This window comes from Leishmania braziliensis, chromosome 31 (genome assembly GCF_000002845.2).
Source record: "Leishmania braziliensis MHOM/BR/75/M2904 complete genome, chromosome 31".
NCBI lineage: Eukaryota > Euglenozoa > Kinetoplastea > Trypanosomatida > Trypanosomatidae > Leishmania > Leishmania braziliensis.
Window position 1 is genome coordinate 1,064,269 of NC_009323.2, and position 14,447 is coordinate 1,078,715.

At 58.2% G+C, this 14,447-nt stretch overlaps 3 protein-coding genes and 1 pseudogene across 4 annotated transcripts; all 4 read right to left on the bottom strand.

The window, feature by feature from the left end:
* Positions 1-2,205: 2,205 nt before the first annotated feature.
* Positions 2,206-3,252, bottom strand: LBRM_31_2320 (conserved hypothetical protein; the record flags this gene model as incomplete). The annotated part of the gene is made up of 1 exon (XM_001567175.1): positions 2,206-3,252. The coding sequence occupies one exon, from the start codon at positions 3,250-3,252 to the stop codon at positions 2,206-2,208; it is 1,047 nt and encodes a 348-aa protein (XP_001567225.1).
* Positions 3,253-4,728: 1,476 nt separating this feature from the next.
* On the bottom strand, positions 4,729-5,796 carry LBRM_31_2330 (hypothetical protein, unknown function; the record flags this gene model as incomplete). The annotated part of the gene is made up of 1 exon (XM_001567176.1): positions 4,729-5,796. The coding sequence occupies one exon, from the start codon at positions 5,794-5,796 to the stop codon at positions 4,729-4,731; it is 1,068 nt and encodes a 355-aa protein (XP_001567226.1).
* A 1,501-nt stretch (positions 5,797-7,297) lies between these two features.
* LBRM_31_2340 (conserved hypothetical protein) lies at positions 7,298-8,794 on the bottom strand (the record flags this gene model as incomplete). Its single annotated transcript, XM_001567177.1, has 1 exon — positions 7,298-8,794. One exon carries the CDS (start codon positions 8,792-8,794, stop codon positions 7,298-7,300), a length of 1,497 nt encoding a protein of 498 aa, XP_001567227.1.
* Positions 8,795-13,748: 4,954 nt separating this feature from the next.
* LBRM_31_2341 lies at positions 13,749-14,447 on the bottom strand (annotated as a pseudogene). The gene has a single exon. A coding segment is annotated over exon 1 (699 nt).

The window sequence follows — 14,447 nt, forward strand, 5'->3', positions numbered from 1 at the left end:
TGGTGATAACGACGTCCCGGCAGTGAGCCGGCGTGTGCGTAGTTGATGAGGTACAAGTGAGTAAACTTCTTGCTAGCGTGTCAGCGATCAAGAAGGGGAGGGGGAGAGAGAGAGGTGCCCGGAGAGAGAGGTTTCTCTTGCGCGTGCGATTGCTCGCTCACTGGTTGGCTACCTTTTCACACGACTTATCAGAGAGATGAGAACATATGCACACCCCTGCGAAGTAGCTCTCATACGCCACATGGGTATGTGATCCAACACACGTTGTGCGGTAGAGAAAACGCGGTGCTTCCAAAAAAAAAAAAAATCAGCTCAGAAATGTGCTTCGTAGGGGGTCATGCCCGAATAACGTGGACGTTTCCGCCCGAAAGGCAGCAGAGAGACAAGATGGCCAAACAACACCGAGTCCCGATACGAAGCAAACGAAGCCTTCATACGCAAAACTCACACACCGTAGCTGCGCTGCTGTACTCCTCTTCGGTAAGCTGATCGGCACGACACTCAAGCCATGTTTTCCCAAAACCTCACAAAGGCGCTTTCCTCTGATAGGACAGCAGCACCGCTTTGCCCGACAGCGCACGCGGCACCGCTAAGTGGCGTCAGCAGCATATTGAGCTTCTTCCCCAACTAACTGTGGCTCCTGGGCGGAGAACAGCACCCCATACACGAAAGGGAGGGGGGAGGGGAGGGAAGGCCGGGCAGCACGGAGGAAATGTTCAGAGGATGAAAAAATCAAAAGTCAGACGAAGAAAAACGAAAACAGAAGAGAGAGCGAGCGAGCGAGGCAAACGCCACGACGCATCCGCGCACCCAGTGAGGCACGAGGGACGAAACATAAACCCACTCGGGGTGGAACTCACAGAGAAAAGAAGGTCTCAGGTAGAGTAAATATCGACGTCATTGTCAGCAGATCTTCACCACCAACAAGCCAACCAGTGGCCGCCTACGACTGCGCTTCACCCATAGCACCGCCACACTATGACTCAGACCGGGCCGCCAAGGCCGAGCCTCCCCGCCGCCCAATCGGGCCATGCGACTCCACCCAGGCAGGCCGCATTCACGGCCCGGGTCGAGGGCGGAGGCGGTGGTGGTCCGGGCGCATGCCGGATGACCTCGAGGAGGAGGTTGGCCAGGCTCAGGTCGGGGCCCTCTGAGACCCTGCACCCAGCCCGTACGCCATGGCTCTCCCCCGCCTCTTCAAGCCGCGGCACTCCATAGTGCGGGGTGACAGCTCTCCGCACAGGTGCCTGGGGGACTCGACGGTGTCAGCCAGGGTGCTCTCGCCATGCCTTCGGCACCTGTGCTCCAGCAGCCCACCCAGCCGTCCGTCCAGGTCTGTCCGCCGGCGCCGAGGGTCCGTACAGCCGTACCCGAGGGGTGGGTGGGGGGGGGGCTGCAGGCTCCTGGCCTCTGCAGGCAGAGCGGGTGCTGGGCCCTGCGCTACCACGGTGGTGCGGCCGGCATCATTGGGATGTTGTGGATGTAAACACCTATCTGCAGGCAAGAGGTAAGCGGAGTAGAAGCGTCTCTGAAGGAAAGAAGCGCCGGGGACGCTGACGCATTTCACGCGTGGGAGAAAACAGAAACCCACCCAACGCAAGCGAAAGACAAAGCAGCTAAAGATGTAGGGCATTATATTGAAGTACACCCCACAGCACGCCTTACTGCATAGAGAAGACGTGTGTGTGTGTGTGTGTGTGTGCGTGTCCGCTGCTCGCCCACCAGTGACTGTGTCACATTCTAATGTGCGCGCGCTTCTCATTTTCGCACGCCTCAGCGGCTTGCTCCATACGCATCAGAGTTGCCGCCTGCTTAAACACATTCAGCTGCAGGCGCTTCACCGTGAGCCACGAGTTGTTATTCCCCCACATAATAACGAATAGGCCATCGTCACTGGCGGTGTACTTATCTAATCCCTCCGACAGGCTGCCCTGAAAGACTACGTAGGACTTCAGCTTGGTCGTAGGCAGCGTTGATGTATCGATGCTCGGCACCGCTTTCTCAGATACAAAATAGCGTGTGAAAGCGACGTCGTGCCCATTGGCGGAGGCAAACTCCCACACGACCGACTCCCCCTTCTTCAGCGAGAAGGAGCGCTTCAGCTCCTCCCCTGGCCTCAGAGTGATGTCCTCGGTGGTTACATCCACCTCATCATTCTGGTCGCTGCTCTGAGAGCTGCTGCTGGCGTTGTTCTTGGCGAAGCCGTCATCCTTCGTCATTTTTTTTTAAGTGGAGGTCGTAGCCACTGATACAACCGCCTTCACAGTGGCACAGGCCACCGAGGTAGTCGGGTACAAACTGAGCATCAATGAAGTCCTTCATGGTGGCCGGGGTGTCGGCGGCGCTGATGAGACGCAACTTTTCGTGCATCCCAGGCGAAAATGCGACGCGCACGATGTTGTAGGCAAACATCACCATCGCTGGTGAATTCACCACCAGGATCTGATGTACGCACTGGGGGTAGTATTGAAAGAGGGTCCGCAGCGTCTTCGCGAAGAGGTCCAAAGCCGCCTTCCGCAGCATCGTGAAGGTTAGTCCATGGAGGTCAACAACGATGGTGGAGGAGCGGATGAGCCCGTCATCCGCTTCAGCGTTCAGTTTGCCGGCTGTGTACTGCATCTGCTGGTAGAAGAGAAGCTGCTCCTGCACACCAATGAGGTGCTGCACCAGCTCCCACATGACCAAATCTGGTGTCTGGCCGACGTTGGCAAGTTGCTCCAGCTTTTTGAGCAGCCCCGACACATCGATGCTGCCAAGGTTGAGGTATACTACGGGTTGTCCATACTTATCCCAGTAATGGAGGCCTAAGGTGAAGTACTGTGCGATGCCGGTGCTGAGGAAGTCCAGCCGCTGGTTTGTTGGGCGAGTCGGCTTATCCAAGGCTGCTCGCACTTCCTCTTGGTCCCATCCCCGACAGCTCACAGCGCTCGGCAGCTCTGCGCGCGAGTCGAGCGCATTCTCCTCGCGGTAGCTGACAGACAGCTGCATCATCTCGAACGCCATCTGCAGATCCCACCTACGGGAGGTGAGGAAGCGGTAACAGTAGTTGCGGATAGGGGAGAAGAACGTGCCGGGTGCGGCGTCATGGCTTGCGTTGCCCGCTACCTCGGGGGTGTACCGCTGCAGAGCGAGGAGCAGCGGCGGCAGCGGGTCATACTTCTCCTTCATAACCTTGATCAGCTCCGTCACCTTCTTCTCCTGGTCTGCGGTCAGCACAGGGTAGCGACTCGTTACCATTGTCGTTCTCCCCATGCTGACTATTCAAAGAGAGAAGGCTCCGCAGAAGAGAAAAAATCGAAGGGGGAGGTGCGTGGGTGAGTGCGTGCAAGTAAACCTACATGCCATTAGGGCATGAGCAGCAGATGGCAGGGCCGGAGAACGATGGGTCGTGATGATGGGGAGACGGATGTTGTCCTTGTGCGACTGCTGTAGATATGGGAAGAAAGGTTGAGGGGAGGCACGTGCAGGGCAAACCAGTAGAGTGGGACGGAGGTGAGGGGGTTCTACATCGGACGAGGGAGTGTGAAGATCGCCCAGTGATACATCGGACGCGCCGCATGCCAAGAGAACAAAAAGAAAATGCAAAGAGGGCGGCTGATCGCTCAGGCATAGCTGTGCATGCCCTTGCTCCACCGTCCCTCTTTGTGAGTTTTCTTTGTTCGTTACGTCTCTGAGTGTCTGTGCACACGAATACGCGAGACCGGTCAATACAAGGAGGCACGAGACATCCGCTGGTACACGGCATTGTCCACATAGGGGAGGTGGGGGGGGGGTCCACACGTACCTGCCGCAGGAAGCGTGCGTGTGTGTATACACAAGTTCAGATGTGTCCACTCTGCTCGCATCGGGGGAGGAAATGCCGAAGTAAACAACAAAAAATGAGAACACTGTCGAAGCAACAATGCAACGGACGAGCAAAGCAAGACAGATGAGGAGGCTGAGGCAAAAAAAGGGAGGAGGCGGGGAGATCGACCAGGCCCGGTGAAGTGAGGAGTTGGAGCGGTTAAAAAACAGCAAAAAAGAAATAAAGCGCTCAAAGAGGAGGACAAGGGGGGGAGGAAGCGGAGGCGGCCGCAAAGAGGGGAACACAGAGGAGGCGGCGGCTGGGCTTTTCACCTTCGCTTGGTTGGCGCGCCCCGTCGGCGCATACGGCAGCCCCCTGCTTGTCGCAGGTGTGCCACAGGTAGAGCACTGCCTTTTCCTTCGGCCGATGTCGCCACTCACTGTCTTCGCCTGCCCACTCTCATAAAGCGCCGAAGTTTTTTATTCTCTTCTCCCTCTCTTTGCCTTTGAATTGTGCACATTGGCGCGGGCATGTCGCGCAGACGAAAGGTAGACCGACACCTCATAATGCAGCACTGCTGCTACGCTTTCCCTTCCGTCACCGAAAACGACCGCAGGCTAGAATCACTTTACATATTGCACGTGAAGTAGCTATGCGTTCAGCTTGTTGACCCACACCAGAACCACCATCACAATCTTTCGTTGTCGCCCCGCACTTGCTCGATCTCTCGGACGGATTTGCCGTGGAGGCCACGTAATGGCAACCGGCGAACGCACATTCCACTTCCGCCAGGTCTGTGTCGTGGGTCTGTGCTTGAAGGGGCGAAGTCGGGTGACAAGGGCGGCATCGTGCCCACACTCGACGACGCAAAGTTCCGCACGACAAACGCGTTTTTGGCCCACCACGAAGCATCGTCGGTCATGACGCCGGTGTCCATCAAAGAGTTACTCCGTGGCGCTCGAAGCACCGTCCTGGTCAACGGTGACGGTGCCCTTCGCGGGGCTCTTCGGGTTGTACGAACGCACGCAGCCGTCCTCGCAGTGGCACGCACCGCCGTAAAAATATGGCACGTACTGCTCCTCAATGTACTCGGTCAGCAGCGCCAGCGACTCACTTGGACGGGCCGTTCGAATCTTTGCCTGCACCGCGTCAGGAAGCGCCTTGCGAATGAGGCTATAAATCAACGTCACCGCTGATGACGCATTCACCACCAGAATCTGGTGAATGCACTGGGGGTAGTGGTCGAGCAGTTCCCTGAGGCAGGAGAGAAGGAGGTCAATCGCCGGCTTCCAGATCATTTTGTATGTGAGCCCCTTCAGATCCACTACGATCGTGGTGGCGCGAATGAGTCCTTCAGAGGCGTCCACTTTGAGCTTCGCCGCATCGTACTGCATTTGTTGGTAGTACGCAAGCCACTCGCCCGAGCCCAGCACGTGCTGCAGCACCTCCCACATAACGGCGTCTGTGGACTGACCGACATTCGCGGCTTCCTTCAGCTTCTTCAGCAGGTTTTTCTCGTCAACGCTGCCTAACATGAGGTAGAAGACAGGCTGCCCGTACCTGTCCCAGTAGTGAAGACCAAAGGGGAAGTAGCACTCGATACCAGCGACGATCTGATCAACGCGCTGATTTCCTGCTCGCAGCTCCTTACCCAGCGCACACACCACTTCCACCTGATCCCACCCGCGGACTGAAATCGCCGACTGCAGCTCACTGCGTTCGTCGAGGCGGCACTGCAGGCGGTACTCTACGTTCCTTTTCATGCCTTCAAACGCCTTCTGCACGTCCCAGTCGCAAGAGATGAGGGCGTAGTAGCAGTAGCTACGCGTGGTGTTGCGCGGCGTCGGTGCGTCCTCTGGCGTCGGCGAGTAGCGCAGCAGGATCTGCAGCTGTTGTGGAAGTGGGTCATAGGTTTGCTTCATGAGCTGCACAAGTTGTGTAATCTTCTGCTCCCTTTCCGGCGTCATATCAACGTACCGGCGGTGCCGCGGTGCGGAGGCTACAGTGGACATTATGGCCTCGAAGAGTGCGATCCTGGAGATCGACACTGGTAGAGGATAAGAGAGGAGAGTGAACGGTGTGGTAATAATAGGGATCGAGGAGAGTGCGCCGAAGTTTGGGAGAGGCTGAGAGTAAGTCAGCTCCACAACACTAAAGCGGTTAGCGAGAAGACGACGCAGTTTCAATCATGAAGCAAGAGCAAAAAGTGACCAGGGTATCGGTAAGTCTGTGCAGCAAAGACACGCAGAGATAGTCGCTAAGTGCGCTTCGTTTTCCTTTTTCCCCTCGGTTGATCCTGCAGGCCAATCGGCTCTTTTCTTCCGGAATGTGGCGCTGTGTGAGACAACGAAGGGCTGAGAGAGAACGGAAAGGTGATGCGAATCCGTTAAGGGGGCAGACTTTATGAGTTATGCAGATGATCCCCAGGGTAAAACATTGCCAGAGTTGACCGAGCGGAGAGTCAGATGATCTGCCTACGCCACACGGACACTGCAGACGAGCGAGAAGCCGAGGGAGTGCTATCAGGTGCTCTGCCTTCCCACCCCGCTTATCACTGGCGTCATCCCGTGGCCCGTGCGGTGCCGCATCAAGGTTAAGAGCACATTGTAGAGTAGTGCGCGACAGCAAATACAGTCATATCCTTGCTCCACAGCAGCGGCGTTCATTCTGTCACAGGGGGGGGGGGAGAATCGAAACCAACTGCGTGATGTCACGACTGCTGCGTGAGCACTTTTGCAGGAGAAAAAAGAATCGGCGCCACTGACTAGGGGCAAAGCCTATGCAGGCGCCCACCAGCGCAATGGCGGAGACCACAAAACGAGGAAAAACACAGACGACTGAATGTGAAGCGAAGGGGTGACCAACAAGGCCCTTAACTGGAGCGACAAACGAGAACTGAGGAAGACAACAGCGAGCGGCACCACATGCGTGTCGGTGCATAATAGAGAAAGAGAGAGGAAGACACGGCTTTCCGTATCTACAGCCGCCCCTTTCATGTGGAAAGCAGAGCTTCGCGGCAGAGACCAGAACGCAGCAGCGGCCATGCCCCTCCTCCCTGGTCGCTCACTCCCTCCCTCTCTTTAGGGATTCTGGTGTTTATTAAGTGGAGTAAAGGGAGCGAAGACATCGTAAGAGAAACACAAGAGTAAACATAATGTACGTAATCAAGTGCACCATGCACAGCGTGTGAACATACAGAGCCTCCCACGAACGCCAGCGATGTCAAAGTACGCGTTGACGCAGAGAATACTCAAAAGCGAATTCGTCCTCGGAACACTCGTGAAGCACACCGGGCAGCTCATGCACCCCCCCCCCCCCCACTGTAAGGCACAGATGCTCAGCAGTAAGATCGCAAGTAGCAAGTGCTATCACTGAGCAACGACACCTAGGCGGCATTTTCGCTGGTGCGGGAGTTGTCGAAGTTGATCCTCAAAAAGCAGTTGCGCGTCGTGTTCCCGAGTACCGTCCGCGCCACTTAAATATTGCGCAAGAGATATGAGATGACTTGGGGAGTCAAATACAAATAACGCGGTGCCCGCAGAGAGGCCAGTGGAAGGACAGAGCAGCGCCACACCGTGCGTGAGGGGAGAAGGCAGCGGCGCCCCTGCTCAGGTGGGTCGCGTGCCACATCCGACGAAGCACAGCGGTCTGCAGCTGCTCCCACGACTTGACGCACTGCACCTCCGCTGCCGCGGCGCGGCGGTGGGCGCGGCGGTCGGCGCTGGTGAGCCCCAGCGTGCTCGCGGGGCACCACGTCACGCACCCCGCGGGAAAGCAGACGACGTAGGTAGACGTGATAAGCGGCACCGCGGCCGGCGGCTCCTGGCTGTGCGGCGACGGTTGCGTGGCCTGGCAGAGGCCGGCAGGCAAGACGGGAGGGGCGGGCCGGCCGATGGCGGCAGCCGCGGCGGGGAGGCTGAGCATGCTGCGCCCCAAGCTCCCCGCCCAGACAAGGTCGTTCAGCGGCTCGTTGGCGTGCTCTTCAGCCGAGGGGGCTGGCGAGAGCGCGGTCTCCCAGGCCGCCTCTCTCATCGTCGCCGCCGACGCATGCACCGGCGTCAGCAGCGTCGCCAGCTCCAGCGCCACGTAGTGCGCCGACCCGGCAACGCCGTCCCGCGGCGTGCGCTTCGCAGTGCTGTCCTGCTCGTGCATGAGCTGCACGCACTCTTCCGGGCAGCGGCCGGTGTCGCACACACCCATTGCAGGCTCAGCGCTGGCCGGCGCCCGCAGCGGCTCCACCTGCAGCACGCGGTCGTCCGGGCAGCTGAAGTCCACCACCTCCTCCTCGTACACGTCGTCGAGCAAGGTGCGGGCGGGCCGCGGGTGAGCCTGCCGCTGCTCGCACACCGTCGTGAAGGTGTGCGCTGTCGACGCCTGCAGCCCAAGCGCCCCCCACAGCGCGCTCATGGGTGCGTCGCCGCTGTCCGCGTCGCGCAGTGCTGCCCGCCCACGCCGCGGCGGCGGCGGCACGCCGTGCAGGTCGAGCCAGAAGAAGCCCGCGGCGCCGTCGCTGTCGCCAGTGCACAGCTGCGCCTGCTTCAGCAGCTGCAGCGTGCCGCGCACCGTGTCGCAGCACCGTGCCAGCGCCGCAGGCTCACCGCCGCGATGAATCTTGGCCAGCCGAGCGTAGAAGGAGTATCTCTCGCCACCGTCGCTTGACGTGGAGCTGCTGCGGCTACTGCAGCTGGAGCTGCTGGAGGAGCCACGGGTGAACGTGTGAGGGGGGCGGCTGCGTCTCTCATTGCCAGGGCCACTGCGCACTGCGCGGGCGGGAGGAGTGGCGCTGCGGTCGGAGCCTGCACCGCTGCTGCTGCTGCTGTGTGGCCGGTGACTGCGGCCCACTGCCCGCGTGCTGCTGAGGTAGTTGAAGCTGTCGGGGAGGTTCGCGGAGAGACGCTCCCGCACCATCGACTCGCTGATGGGCGGGGAGGGCTGATTAGGATGGTGGTGCCGCTGGGAGAAGACAGGGTTGCTCCGTCGTGTAGGGGGGATATGGATAGCGGCGGACATTTCGTTCTTAAGGGATGTCAAGGTGGTGAAGAAGTGGTGCTGAGGAGGGGCGGGAGATTGTCTGCACCGACGTGGCTGAGGTACGGAAAGAAGTCGGTGTGTATGTGTGGGGTGGTGGTGGCGAATTAGCTGATGGTGAGCTGAAGATAAAAAGGGCACGAGCTACTGAGCATGAGTGAGCAGTCGTGTTTTAGAACTTAAGCGAGAGAAATGTAAACTTGTGGAGCTGCTCATAGAAGAAAAGAAGCGAAGGCCACGGAGACCGAGTGCGCGAGAGGGCATAGGGTAGAACACTAGCTCTAGTCGGCGAGGCAGGGAAAGTCGTTTAGGGACGGATGAGTAGATATGCAGAGGAAAATGGGGAGCGAAGGTAGACAAGAACTTTGCATGCAAACGAACGAGGAGCTTTGCGTAGTCAGGCGTGGGCAGCGGCGCCAGTGCACAGCTGCGGATGATGAAAGGGCAGGCACTCGTAACGATGCGTTTGACGTTTCGAGGATAGAGGGCAACACTGTCGAGAACAGACACTTGCTGATTACAGCGGCTCTGTGTGTGCTCGCGGGTCGCTACTTCTACTCTTAGCCACTGCTGTCACTTTTTTCCTTCCATTGACCACTCTCCTTTCTTGACTATGAATGCGCTGAGGGAGCTGATCTGGTCCCCTCTACCAATGGTGGGTAGTCCCACACGGCCGAAAACAGCAACGAGGCACACGCTGAAGAGGAGCAGTTGGTGGAATTTATCTTCTCACTGCGCTGCAGTGAGAGGACGAGAGTCGTCCGCATCGGTGAGTACGAGAGGGCGATGAAAGATCACTTTTCAGCTTGGAAAAATGTGCAAGCTTGCTGTCTCTGCTGCCATTACGTATAAAGGTCGAGAAGGCGGAAAAGGACAGTTATGAGCTTCACCTGGAGCAGAAGCCTCATAGGCAGCGCATGCTACGGGTACACCTCCTCTTTCGTATGGGCGTGCCGGCCACCTGAGGCCGCCATTGCAGGAAGCACTTACGCAGAGCAACGCAGCGAAGGTTCGTCCGTCGCACCCCCTTCCTTTTTTGGGTAAACGCACGACATGTTGCCGCATATTTGACGTTTTTTTTTCTTCTTTGCGTCGTGCTTTACTGAGCGGTGGCGAGTTGCAGCAGTCGAGGGGGTATGACGCCGCTCCACCGTACGTTGGTTCGTTTCGCTTTGCCGTTGTTTCGCCTCCCTCCCCCTGTTTGTGCCCGTCACTTCTGCTCATCGAGGAGGCTTGTTGGCTCGTAGACACCGCTGCAACGGCCGGGGTGGAGAGGACAGCTACCTCTGCCAACGGAAAAAGGCTACCCCAATGCGTGCTGGCCTGCAAGGGAATGCGGAGGGATGGGTGCAGCGGAGAAACACGTTGGGGTCGCAGTGACTTGTGATTGCGTGTGGCCCCTCAATGCACCTGTGCTAGTCAGATGATTGTGACGCGCATCGACGGAACGCCATTCGCAATGTGCTGCACACCCACACACACCCACACACACACACACCACTTCGTAACGCGATAAAATAGAGAGTGAACGGCAGCGCCTCCCTGGATCGACACCACCGCATCAAACACCCTATCCCCTCGCCACATACAGGCTTGGCAGGGGAGGAGGAGGGGTTATCCTACACACATCCCTTCCCTGCATTTTGCTCCGGTAACAATGCCCACAAGCCCCCCCCCCCCCCTCACCACCAACCACCCCGTTACCACGCGCGCGCGGCAGGAGAGAGAGAGAAAGATGCCATGCAGCAGAATACGTGCGCACGTAGCGACGTAGAGGATGCGCAATGACCGGACAAAGAAGAAGAAGAAAACGAACTAAAGCGAAATGGTGAGTTGCACATCGCTGCAGACCCGAGCTGCCAGCACGGCAACGAGCGGTGGAGTGGCAGAAGTTCAATGAGAAGTATCCCAGGCTCGGAAGTCAGCAACGGGTATCGCAGAGTCAGTACTGAGACGTGATATCCATCAACCCCAGCACAGCTGGAGGAACACAGAAACACGAGTAGTCGCGCAGAGCGCACACTCAGAAGGCGTTTCCTTCTACTCCGGATGAGGGGATTGACAAAACAGTGAGGAAGACAACTCCGCAGATCGGGAGAGAGCACGATAATGAAATCCCTGCCTGCGTGTGCCTGACCCCTTCTCTGCAGTGCAAGAGCGCGAGCGCCATACAGTCGGCACGAGTGTCAAACACATCGCTGATGAGCCAGCCTCTTTTCTCGCCTCGAATTCAGACCTCTGTTTTGCTGCGTATACATTACACCTGCGACTGAATGGCTGCCATCTATGCGGCAGTGTGCTGAGGGTACCTCCGCACGCGCGCGCAAGATATGGACAGGAGACAAAAGGTGAGCCCCCCTAGGCAGAGACACACGTGAAAACGAAGCGTGGGTGAAGGGCCGTAATGACCCACACGTTGCGCTAGAAGACAACAGAAAACATGGGATTGAAAGAATCTTGTCAGAAAGTACACAGTGGCTGATATTTTCCTTTCCATTTTGCCCATTTTCGGGCGCGCAACACGAGTCCAACCCCCGCTCCGCCCCGGCCTTGGCAAAGGTCCAATCGCGTCGCGCGAAGCAGCGGCACACACACGCGTTACACCGGTGCGCCGACCACGTCCCCTCAGCGCGGCACAGGGCACCCCACACCCGTGGTCAGTGAGGGCAGGGTGAGACACGCTCGAGTCACGCTGGCACTCTGGCCATCGCGCGGCTGGTGCAAGCGTGTGAACTGCCGCAGGCCCCTTGCACTGCCACCACCAGAAGTGGCCCGGCGTGGGCAGGGATAGGGGAGGAGGGCAGCCTGGCCCCTCCTCCCTCTCCCCCTGTCATCTGGGTGAGGACGACCAGGAGGATGGCGAGAAATAAATGCTGAGCACATTGCCACTAAAAAGAAGACATGAGCTGGGGAAAAGAAGAGAAAAAGATCACACGCCATGCTCAGCTCGATGGCGCACGTACGTGTGTGCGTCTTCGGGCCGCAACGGCGACAAGACAAAACAAAGGGACGTCATCGGTGTTGTTTCTCAAGAGGCGTTTTACGTGCACCGTACAACGCCGCGTATTTACACGTGCGTGCATGGCGGAAGAGAGTCACCGAAACGAGAGGAGAAAAGGAGGGAGGCACAGAGACAATTGTTTCCGCCGGAACGTCGACGTGGCCGCGTGTCCTTCATGTGTCTTGGCCACACGTGTACGCGTCGCTGTGCTTCTTGCACACGGGTGGCCAAGACAGGTAGGCGTGCGCGCCCCACGACGGCTTACTTATAAAGACAAAGCAGAGATCAAAGGGAAAACCCCTGTAGGCATCGGCGGAGGTGGGGATCGCAGGCAGGCGTGAGGGGGGGGAGGAGATCAACAAGATGACAGGAGGGAAAAAAGAGGGACAGGAGGTGGGCGCACCGATGTGAAGCTAACAAGCAAACATGCAGTGTCATGATAGGGTAAGGGCGAGGCGGAGGTGATGAGCCATCGCCACGCAGTACGACGACCACCCAGCAGCATCTATCGCAAACGGCTGCCCGTTATATATATAGTGGATAGCAGCAAGCGCCGCAGGGGTGAAACGGAGCATTCAAGAAGCCCCACTCCTTGGTAGCCCATTGCAGAGTTAAAAGCGACGACTCACGCTCCCGCCTCCTGTCTAAGACTCCCCCTGCAGCCCCTTTCGGTTAGCGCAGGCGCATCAGTGGGCCTATGGCCGAGTTCACAGGCTGGGCCCAGAACGCGGCCAAAGAAGACGTTCGTGTGGGTGCAGAGCGGCAACATCTCGGCGGTCCGAGAACAACTGCTCGTTTGCGGCGTACATGCCACGTTCGGCGGCACGCAATGGATGACCTCAAAGGGCAAAGACGCTGACGGAAAATATCGGCAATCTCGACTACCGTAGCCGCTGAGGTTGCTGCATTGCGCACTGCCCTGTGACCGCGGTTGGTCAGCGATGAGAGCGCCGGCCACACTAGTCGCCGCTGTAAGAGAGTTGGTACGCTGATCTCCGTCAATGGTGAGCATCAAGAGTAGTCGTAGTCGTGGTCCTTCAACGCTGTTTCGTGTCGCTGCAGGCTAACCGCGCTGCCGTCCGGTAAGTAAGGAGACTTGGATAGCCCGCCGAACGATGGCATCTGCTTGGGCTTCGCGCCTATCGTGGTGCCGATCCTGAGGTGCAGGAGATCCGGTGCTGAGAATTGTTGTTGGAGTGCGTCCTGCACTTCCTTCAATTTGCGGAGTTTGGCGGTCGCATGCCTTTGCTGGTCGACTGCAGAAAGTACAGGTGATCTTCAGCTTTCCTCGCCTTCCCAGATGCATTGGCGGCGTTCTGAACGCGCTCTGCAGGGGGAGAACAGAGTGCTACCTTTATTTCCGCAACCGTGGTGACATCGCCTTCACTAACCCTCGGCCCCCTCCTTCACAGTAGAGCCACCGTGGCCGCCCCCACACCTTATTCACGCTGCGGCTGACCGGTCTTTCCATTGTCCTCGCCGCCAAAGAAGGGCCTATTCACACGTACATCACTTAACAGAGGCTCGCCAATCAAGGACGGCACTGCTGATGGAGTCGCACCAAAACGAGCTTGATGGCTGGGGCCTCGAACTGATACTTCGCCTGCCATTTTCTCAATCAGAGGCGTTGTCATCTCTTCGATACAAGGCCGAGGCGCCGGAGGTTCGACGGCAGGCTTCATGCATGGCTTGCCGGGCCATCGTTATGCTAGACTTTGTGCTCATAGCTGTTCCTTTCTTTTCGCTGTGCAGGATCAAGAGAGCACTTTCGCCGCTTGGTGACGCTTCGGCGGCAACAGATCTCGCCCACCGCGCCCCCCTTGTTGGAGCAGGACGTTTCTGACACCCCACGCTGGAAATATTTGACACCATCGCAGGCGAAGCCAACGGTTGGAGGCACGTAAAGTGGCCCAGGGTGCGGTCATGCAGCTGTGACTACTGAGATGGCATCGCTGTGCTGCGGTTGACTGCACTGCTGCTCCATTCATTTTTAGACCCCTTTGACATCCGTCTCTCCCTCTTCTTAGTGAGGTGGCGCATAACCGACGGATTGCCAAGAGCGACAGGGGCGGCGTCGTTGCGTGCTCGGCGCTGCGCGGCAAGCGAGTCGGAGGAGCTGAAGGAGCTGCGTTGACTTACCGGGGCGGCGGCGATGCACGATAAAAAGGACGCGCTACTCTCATTCTCAATGGGTGGCCACTGTAGGAAGCTCGTGATGGACCAAAGAGAAACGTCCAGCAGAGAGCCACTTCGGTTTCTCGGCACGTGGCGCAGGGACGGCCTCGCGCTGCGATTACTAAGCGACACGCACGCAGGGGTAAATGCGGCAAATTGAGTCATCGACGCTGTCAGACTGTCCCTGCGTGGGCTGCGGGGATGGCACGCGGTAGGATACGGGGATGCTAGCGGCGAGATGCCGGGTAGTGGTTGCCCCTGGATAGGCGAGTGTAGACGAATTTCTTCCGACTCTTCCGACTTTTGGGCGTGGTATTGGTGAAAGGACGCAGGTGCCTGAGGGACGGACCCCGACGTTGCACTTGCGCATAGAGGTGCTGCTTCGCACACTTCTGTGAAGGAAAGCGGCTGGACGGAGACCGAGGAGGGGCCCAAGTGTTTCTTGTGCCTGCGACCCAT